The sequence below is a fragment of the Galeopterus variegatus genome, unplaced genomic scaffold, assembly GCF_000696425.1.
Source record: "Galeopterus variegatus unplaced genomic scaffold, G_variegatus-3.0.2 Scaffold2190, whole genome shotgun sequence".
Lineage (NCBI taxonomy): Eukaryota > Metazoa > Chordata > Mammalia > Dermoptera > Cynocephalidae > Galeopterus > Galeopterus variegatus.
The window spans coordinates 148,673-158,184 of NW_007728301.1; the positions used below are offsets into that span (position 1 = coordinate 148,673).

The following is a 9,512-nucleotide window of genomic DNA, read 5'->3' on the forward strand; positions in this document are numbered from 1 at the left end:
AAAAAGGAAAAAAAAAAAAAAAAAAAAAAAAAAAAAGAAGTTGGAATGCATGCTAAGCAAGCCAAATCCACAGTCCTTGCCATACCTGGATAGGTTTTCTCTGTGCGTGCACTAAATAGACTTGTGCTAGAAAAAAAGTTTGATCTCCAACTTCAGATGGGCCTTTAACTCTGCCTGACAATGTTACATTTCTCTAGTAAACTCATTCTCCCACATTCTAAGATGTCTTTCAAATCTTCTGCAATACTCTCAAATCTCTGACCATCTCTCACCATAAGTATATTATACCATTTCCTGCTTCACAGAGAAAACAAAAGCCACGAGACCGGAACTCATTTTACCAATACCAGACATACAGACAAAACACACACACCTCCTTCATTTCCTTTTTCCTTTCTGTTAAATGGAGAAACTGTCCATCTTCCTAAGGTTTTTTTTTTTTTTGGTGACTGGCTGGTAAGGAGATACAAGCCCTTGACCTTGGTGTTATTAGCACCACGCTCAAACCAACTGAGCTAACTGGACAGCCCCTTCTACCTGCACTTTGAATCCCATCCACTCCCATGTTCCCAGAAATCTTACACTACCAATAACCCAATTTCTCTTTTGTTTATTCAATTTCTCCATTGTTCTCTAGATAATCCTTTATGCCCATCAGCTAGACATCCTCTCCTCCTCTTTATAAATCCTATCTATGAAAAATACTGTTAGATTCACTGACTCCATTTCCTTGCCTGAATCTTTGCCTCATATCTGCTCTCTGGCCCTATTACACCAACAAAATAACTCTTGCTAAGGGTACCATGAGTTCCATGGTGATATTTTTCAATCCTTAGGTTACTTAAATTCCAAGAGTTTGTACCACAGACTATTCCATCACTTCTGAGACAACATTTGTCTGGTCCTCCTCCCTAGCTCTTCTGTTTCTCTTGCAGGTTCATCCACCTGTTCTTTGCCATTAAATGATGAAACTACTCAAGGTTCTGATTTAGGTGACCTTACCCCCACCTATGGCTCAATTACCACATACATGCAAAGTATTACCAAATGTATATTTCCAACAGAAATCTCTGTCCTGAGCACCAAAACTGTATTTTAAACTGCTTCCTGGATGTCATGAATAATCCCCGCAAACAAACACCAAAAAAATAAAAAATAAATTTTAAAAACCCCACAAAACAAAAAACGGATCTCTAGTCATCTTCTAGTGTTCCCTATCTCAGTGAATGGTACCTCCACCTACTCAGCAGCATAAACCACAAACCCAGGAGTTACCTTTGATTCCTCTCTTCACTCCCTGAATCCAATCCATCATCAAGTCCCACCCATTTTACCTCCTACTATCTCTAGAGTCCGTCCAGTTCTCTGCAGTTCCACCAGTATCTCAATCCTTGTTGACAGCAGCTCTCACTAGGATTACTGCATATCCTCCTAAGTGGTTTATCTGCATCCACTGGGCTCCCCCAACCCCAATCTGTTCATATCAGTGAGCCTGAGAGATCAAGCCGCCTCCTCCACCATACCCCACTCTGGACAAGCAGGGAAGGGACTCTCGGTGGTTTCCCATCAGTTTTAAAGGAAAAGCTACAAATTTCTCCAAGATGTGACCTCTACTGCCTGCAGCTTCATCTTGCACTATACTCCCCTTCATTCTTTTTGTACCAGCCACGAAGGCTTTGTGCCTTTCAGTCATTTTCCTCCCAACTGCCACGGGCCCTCTGCACATGTTGCTCTATATTAAATATTCTGCCTGTGTTATAACATCAAGGTCAAGGGTTTGGATCCCCATACCGGCCAGGAACAAAAAAAAAAAAAAAAAAAGGGAAGAAATATTCTGCCTTCTGCCTTCTCCTCTTCACCTAATTCTTACTTGAGATATCAGCTCAAGCATCTTTTCCTCAGAAAAGCCTTCCTGCTTATTTCAGGCACCCAGCATCAGGTATCTCTTCCATTTATCAGTAAGATCATTGTTTAACATCTGTTTTCCCCACCAGACTCAACCCCCCTGGCATCAGGGACCATGTCTGGCTCACAATGTATCCCCAAAGCTTTGCACAATAAATATCAGCTGAACAATTGATAAGTCCTAGTTTACAGGCATGAATCTCAAATTTTTCAGCAAGACTGTGCTCTAGTGAAGGAGTCGGACATTTTTTTCTTTCCTCAATCTCTCTCTCAGGGGCATAGAGCAGGTGCTCATAAAAGACTGCAGAATAAGTGGCAAAAACAAGTCGGCCTCCTCAGCCAAAGGGGGCACTGATGGAGGCGGGAAGACGGGCCTTTTCTCCCTGGGAACGCCCAGCACAAGTGTGGACACACAATAGGCGCTTAAGAAGGCAGCCGTCAAGGGCCTCAGGCAGCCGCAGGGTCTGGGTCCTGCCGCCAGAGAGCCCAAAGCTCTACTCCTGCCCGGAAAGGGAACCCAGGATACTACTCACCAGAGATGGGAACTCCAGGCCCGCCTCCCGCCCCTTGCTATTAGGACCAGCTGAGAAGGGCAGGCTCAGACCTCACAACCGAGGCATCGCCTCCACATTCGGGCAGCCATCCACCCCCGGTCTTCCTCATACTTACTCGGCGTCAGCTCTTAGTCCCCCAGCCCCGACATTGCCCGAAACGCCAAACCCAGTCAGCGCCTTTCCACCCACAAGACACAGCGCTCGTAGGAGGGACACCAGCTCGGTCCACCAATCCTGGAATCCCGTTTTCGTGACGTCAGAAAGATATGCCCAATAACAAGAGACTATCCAGAGGGCGGTGAAGGGCAATATTGAAAGCCGATTGGTTATTGCAAGCAGGAAGTTCTGCAGGAAGCACTAAGTTGGAACCAATCGCGCGATGCCTGAGGGTAGCGGCGCGGTCGGTGTCGGCGCTGAGGAGAGTGGTTGCCGCCATGATAGAACAGCAAAAGCGCAAGGGCCCAGAGTTGCCACTGGTCCCAGTCAAGCGGCAGCGGCATGACTTGCTGTTGGGAGCGGCGGGGTCGGGTCCCGGAGCAGGGCAGCAGCAGACGACGCCGGGAGCTTTGCTTCAAGCGGTAGGTGAAGTAGCAGGCGACCTTCGGCCTTTGGCTCATCTTCCTCTTCCCAGAGCGCTGTACCGGTGATCGTGCCTGGGCCCTTCCTCGGACTGTTGGGGCTGAAGGAGAATCTCTACCTGGAGTTAAAGCAGATAAATATTGTAAAAACGCCCGGTATTCTGTGGATGCTCCACACGTCCTTCCCAGTTTGACGCGCGTTTTCAGCCTGTCGACCGCCCTGTGAAGTAGCATTAGAATTCGAGTTAGGAACCTTAGGCTCAAAACCCGGCCCGCGGCTTAAGCGTCCTAAAGCTTCCAGATCTAGCATAGAGTAAATATTCAGGAAAGTTGGTAGAGTGGATGAATGAGAGGGCGGGAAGAGAGCTAGTGAATGATACTAACTTGCTGTTGGACTTTGGGCAAATTGTTTTTCCCTTAGTATTGTTGACAACAACCGAATAATACCTGACTGACGTCCATTGACCCTTGTTCTGAATGCTTTATATATGAAATCTCCCTTAATACTGGTGACAGCCTAAGACTTAGGAACTGTTGGTATCCCCTTTTGCAGATGGGAAACAAACTCTTATCTAGTAAGTGATAGAAACCGATTTTGAACTCAGAATTCATGCTCTTAACTACATTTCTTGTAAGATAGAGGTAGTGGTCATACCTCTCCCACTGTGCCATTAGGCTCAGATGAGGAAATAGATGTATCCTCTCTCTCACCTCCTCAACCAGCCCCTCAGCAAATCCTGTTCAGACCATCCTCAAAATATTTCCAGAATTGCTACCACTTCTACCCCCTGTCACTACATCCTGGTCTAAGCTGTTATTATCTCATCTGGTGTTATTGCAGTAGGGTCCTAACTGGCCTTCCTGTTTTGCTGCCCATTTCATTCAGAGTAAAAAACCAGAATCCTTGTAATCATTTGCCCTCTTTCACTTTATCTCTCTGTTCTACCAATTTTCTATTGCTCATCCTGCTCCAGTCACAGTGGCTTTTGTACTCCTGCCTCAGAGCCTTTGCATTTGCTGCTCCCTCTGCAGGAATGCTCTTCCAAATGTCTACATGGTTTACACACTCAGCTCCTTCAAATCTGCTCAAATATCACTTTTTCAGTCACGGCTTTCCTGACCACCCTATTTTAAGTTGTAGTATTCTGGAACCTACATTTCTACTTTGTTTTTCTCCATAGCACATACCACCATCATACGTTTTACTGTTTCCTCTCTCCCTTCCTACCTCTCTTCTTCTTTCCCACAAGAATGCAAACTCCGTTGTTTATTTTGCTCAATGCTGTTTCCCCAGTACCTAGAACAATACCTGATATCTAATATTTTTGAATAAACAAATAAACTGGAAACTATTGAAGAAATTTTGGGATTATGAGTAGTGTACATTGTTCTTCCTATTTGACAAGTAAGAATATCAGCCCAGGTTTAGGTGACTTGCCAAGCCTAGGATTGGTGTCCATGACCATAATCAAAACTACCTTGCCTATGGGGCCGGCCTGTGGCTCACTCGGTAGAGTGCGGTGCTGATAACACCAAGGCCATGGGTTCGGATCCCATATAGGGATGGCCGGTTCGCTCACTGGGTGAGCGTGGTGCTGACAACACCAAGTCAAGGGTTAAGAGCCTCTTTTTTTTTTTAAAAAAAAAAAGAGGCTCTTAACCCTTGACTTGGTGTTGTCAGCACCACGCTCACCCAGTGAGCGAACCGGCCATCCCTATATGGGATCCGAACCCATGGCCTGGGTGTTATCAGCACCGCCCTCTACCGAGTGAGCCCCAGGCCGGCCCCAAAGGCAAGGTAGTTTTTTTTTTTTTTTAAAAAAAAAAAAAAAAAAAAAAACTACCTTGCCTAATAATCTGTACCCTTCAGGGTTGCTGGGAAGGTTGGTTCAGTCATTCATTAAATGAGCCAGAGATTGGGAAAATGTGGAATGACACAAACAGGTTCCTTGCACACAGCTTCATTTCGCTGGGGGTAAAGACAAAACATGTAAACAAATACAGTACATGAAGAAGCTAATTTCAGATAAGTGCTGTGAAGGAATACAGTGGAGTTAATGGAATACACGTGGGGAGGTGGGATGCTACTGGAGTTTGAGTGATCAAGGAAAGACTTTCTGAAGAGGAAATATTTGAAAGGAGCCACATCTCGCACTGCTACAGTGCGCCGCTTGGGGGCACGGCGGCGCTTCCGCCGAGGGTTCGGATCCCACATACAGACCGGTTCCCGCTCACTGGCTGAGCAAGGTGTGGGCTCAGCGCCGAGGGTTGCGATCCCGTTGCCGGTCCCAGTCCGGTACGGGCGCGACACTGAGGGTTGCGATCCGTTGCCGGACACGAAAAAAGACAAAAAAAAGGAAAAAAAAAAAAAGAAAGAAAGGAGCCACATCTAGGGGGAAAGGATTCCCATCAGGGGCAACTGCAAATGTTAAGATCCTAGGCAAAAATGAGTTTTAACATGTTTGAGCAATCAAAAGTTGGCAGTAGAACAAGAGCAGAGTGAGAGAGGAGAGTTAATGTAATAGGTTGATACTGGAAAGTTCAGGGGGGTATCAAATGGGAGGCATGAGTTATGTGAGAAGAGCTGCCATTCTTTTTTTTTTTTTTTTTTTTTTTTTTAAAAGATGACCGGTAAGGGGATCTTAACCCTTGACTTGGTGTTGTCAGCACCACACTCAGCCAGTGAGCGAACCGGCCATCCCTATGTGGGATCCGAACCGGGGCCTTGGTGTTATTAGCACCCCACTCTACCGAGTGAGCCACGGGCCGGCCCAGAAGAGCTGCCATTCTCTAAATCAGATGAAATCCACTCGATTGTCCCTAGTCTTTTCCCTTCACTCTGCATCCCCCAATTTTACAGCTGTATGCAGTGGCTACTTTGTGCTTCTCTTTTGTTTAGGGACCTCCAAGGTGTTCCTCCCTTCAAGCGCCAATCATGCTGCTCTCAGGACATGAAGGGGAAGTGTACTGCTGCAAGTTTCACCCCAATGGATCCACCTTAGCCTCTGCAGGATTTGACCGACTGATATGTAAGGCATAGTTTTTGAATCTGGGATAATTGCTCTCTGCCAAATAGTAATTATTTTTTTAAAACCTTGGGTGTCACAGAAGAAGGTATCGGTCTGAGTTGGCAACATAACAAACTACATGGCTAACATGCTAATATCAGGGCATGAAAAAGCTGAATGATCTTGGTTGTAGAACTTGGGATTCTGGTGGTAAATAGAGTAGGAAGGAATTATTTTAGTAGTTGGAAAGGGATTATTACTTTACTAGTTTGAGAATATCTTCCTCTTGGAAGCACATCTTGAGCTAAATTAGCAAGACAACCTATCTAGGTTTAACAAGTTAATCAGAGTAATGAGGAAAGAGATAACTTTTCTTTCCCCAAAGGTGTGAGGCCCGCCTCTTGATCCACACCCAGAATTGTAGCAAATGAGAAGGAAGGTGGGGATCCTAAAGTGGTTATTTAGGTAATCTACATGTACATCATTAGGATCTGCTACCAGATTCTCACTACTAGTCAATAATACCTATTTTTGAGAAATAACTAGGAAAAGTCACTTTGGGGGATTCATGAGAGAAAGCAAGAGAGATGATAACAGAAGCATCTGACTTTTCTTCTGGCTTCACTCACCAGATTAGGAGATGAAATGAATCCTTTGGCTCTTTTCTGTTAAGTCTATGTCTCAGGGTGGATAATATTTGTCTTCACTGTCTATTTTGATTTGGATGTTCTAGTTAGTTTTACGATCCTTCAATTTACTAGTGGCCAGGTATCTGGAAGAAATAGGGATCTTTGCAGAACATCAGTGAATTATTGATATGCTTAATTTCATCAAACAAACTGGAAACATTTTTATCAGCAGGAAAGTACTTATTGTATATATGTACCTCTTCTGTATGTAGTGATCCTTAATAACATTTATCAAACTTCACTCCTTACTAGACCAGACACCCTGAGGATAGAAACTGTGTCTACTCATTTACTTTGGCACCTGGCATGTAGTAAGTACTTACTACATGTGGTATGTAGTATAAAGTCATTACCATGTGACCTTCAAGTTACGGCTTCCTAAGTTTTCCATAAGTGCCATCATTTTGCAGTCTTCTTGTAGACTCAGAGGAGATAAATAGTAGTGGGTGCCAACATTTTTTAAATTACAGGGAAAAAATTAAGATTTTCAAAAATTATATTCATTCTTTTTTACTTTATGAATTGTAAAAATATTGCCATTTGTATTTTAGGGTCAGGAAAATTTGTCTACTTGGTATAACCAGTAGTGTTCCAGGGAATATAATTTGAGAACTGTTGTTCTGGTAAATATTATATGTACCCTTTCCATGGCCAGTAATGAGTTTTCTTTTGCCTGGTGATGCTCACAGAACATCTGTCTCCCTAACAGTGTTGTGGAATGTCTATGGCGACTGTGATAATTATGCCACATTGAAGGGACATAGTGGAGCAGTGATGGAACTGCATTATAACACAGATGGCAGGTGAGGATTCTGTATCATAGAGTGACAACTGTTTCTCATACTAATGTCTCCTAGCATCCTTTCACCTTTCAACCCTGAGTTTGCTGTCTCGGGAGACTCTTGTCAAAAACTACTTCATTTGGGGTAGCTACTTTATTATTCTTATCACTGTCACTCCAGGAGAGGTGTTTGTTGTCCATGCATGCAATTATACATACATCACCTCTGTCATCTAACATATCAACAAATTTGTTTTCTTCTTCTTCTTCTTCTTCTTCTTTTTTTTTTTTTAAAGATGACCGGTAAGGGGATCTTAACCCTTGACTTTGTGGTGTCAGCACCACGCTCTTCCAAGTGAGCTAACCATCCATCCCTATATAGGTATCCAAACCTGTGGCCTTGGTGTTATCAGCACCACACTCTCCCAAATGAGCCACAGGCCGGCCCAACAAATTTGTTTTCTTTTTTAAGACAAAAAAAATGTAATTTTTATATGTAGAAATTAGCTATGTCTCTTATAAAAGTAATAAAATATTTATTTTGAGAAACCCAAAAAAGCAGGAAGATGAAAATATAGTCCATATTCCCACCACTCCAAAGATAACCACTGTTAATATTATACAATTTTCTAAAGCCTTTTTCCTACTCAAAACTCTTTAGTTTTTAAATATTTGTTAGAACTACATGTACAGTTTTGTATGTTGCTTTTTTCCCTTAACTTAATTCATCTAACATCTCTGTTATCATAAGCATTATTTTAATGATTGCATAATTTTAGAATATCTGTAGATGATATACAGCTTTGGTTATACAAAGCTCATTAATCTTATTGTTAGGTATTTTGCTAAACGTTCATTGTTTTATGCTGACCTCTAAAATCTTTAGGGTGCTCCATCAACAGCTACATAGAGTTGTATGCATTTTAAGTAAAGAAAGCATTATAAAATCAGTTATAACTTAAAATTCATCCTCAGAGACAAAAGAAAAACTGGTTTTTAGGGAAAGAGTTGGAGTTACGCAGCTTTGGGGTCCAGAATTGCAACAGTCTGTCTGTTTTACCTCTGTAGCAACCAGAGAGTGATTAAATATTTCCAAGTGAGGATATCTTATGTGTGAAATGTTATCTATCACAAAGGAGGGAAAGATTGAGAAAACTGCTGTATTAGATGTATAATACGTCATGGTACTCACAGAAGGAAATTTTTTTAAACTTCATAATGTAGACCTTATAACTGGGTATAGAGCATGAGTAGGATTTTGGTAGGTAGGGTAAAACATTTGAGCATCATGCTAAACTGGCAGAGCAAAACAGGTCAGTGATCTCAAAGAATTTGGCACATTTTGGCAAGTGGGAAAGGTAGGTTGCTGTTTGTCTTCACTTATTTATTTTTTGTTCTTCCTCTTACCTTCTAGTATGCTCTTCTCAGCATCCACAGATAAGACTGTGGCGGTGTGGGATAGTGAAACAGGCGAGAGGGTTAAAAGACTGAAGGGACATACTTCCTTCGTGAATTCCTGTTATCCAGCCAGGAGGGGCCCCCAGCTTGTCTGCACTGGCAGTGATGATGGTACAGTTAAGGTGGGTATTGTCGGTATATGCTGCAGTTTCTGAGATGACATAATGTGAACCTTATCTTTCCTTCCCATAAGTGCTGTACAACTCAGTTTTAGCAGTCATTTCCCAGAATAGACACTTGAAATTTTTTCCCATTAAAAGTAATAGCATTTTTCTTTTTTTTTTTTTTTTTTTTTTTTTTTTTTTTTTTTGGCGCCGCCGCGCTTCCCAAGCGGCGCACTATCCAGTGCGCCACCGGGCCGGCCCCGAAAGTAATAGCATTTTAATTACCCTATAGAATAATATTAGAACCATAGAATAAATTGTTATTTGGAATAAAATGGACCACATGGGTTTGATTCTTGGCTGAGCTGTTAATTGTGTGATCTTGGACAGTTCACTTTTTTTTTTTTTTTTTTTTTTTTTTTTTTTTTTTTTTTT

The 9,512-nt window shown here is 42.5% G+C and overlaps 2 protein-coding genes across 4 annotated transcripts in view; one reads left to right on the forward strand and one right to left on the reverse strand.

Annotated features, from left to right (window-relative positions):
* ZCCHC17 (zinc finger, CCHC domain containing 17) overlaps positions 1–2,660 on the reverse strand; it is a 57,651-nt gene extending 54,991 nt beyond the window's left edge. For 2 of the 3 annotated variants that reach the window (XM_008580887.1, XM_008580885.1), the window contains exon 1: positions 2,575–2,654. The gene's annotated coding sequence lies outside the window, so the exon portion shown is untranslated. Of the gene's footprint in view, positions 1–2,438 lie in introns of all 3 variants that reach the window. The other variant, XM_008580886.1, reaches the window with a different exon arrangement.
* A 165-nt stretch (positions 2,661–2,825) lies between these two features.
* The window catches only part of SNRNP40 (small nuclear ribonucleoprotein 40kDa (U5)), a 33,597-nt gene continuing 26,910 nt past the window's right edge, over positions 2,826–9,512 (forward strand). Inside the window, exons 1-4 of the mRNA XM_008580888.1 lie at positions 2,826–3,037; positions 5,937–6,066; positions 7,444–7,537; positions 8,930–9,095. Coding sequence (XP_008579110.1) covers positions 2,894–3,037; positions 5,937–6,066; positions 7,444–7,537; positions 8,930–9,095 — 534 coding nt within the window. The 5' untranslated portion in view covers positions 2,826–2,893. The remainder of the gene's footprint in view (positions 3,038–5,936; positions 6,067–7,443; positions 7,538–8,929; positions 9,096–9,512) is intronic.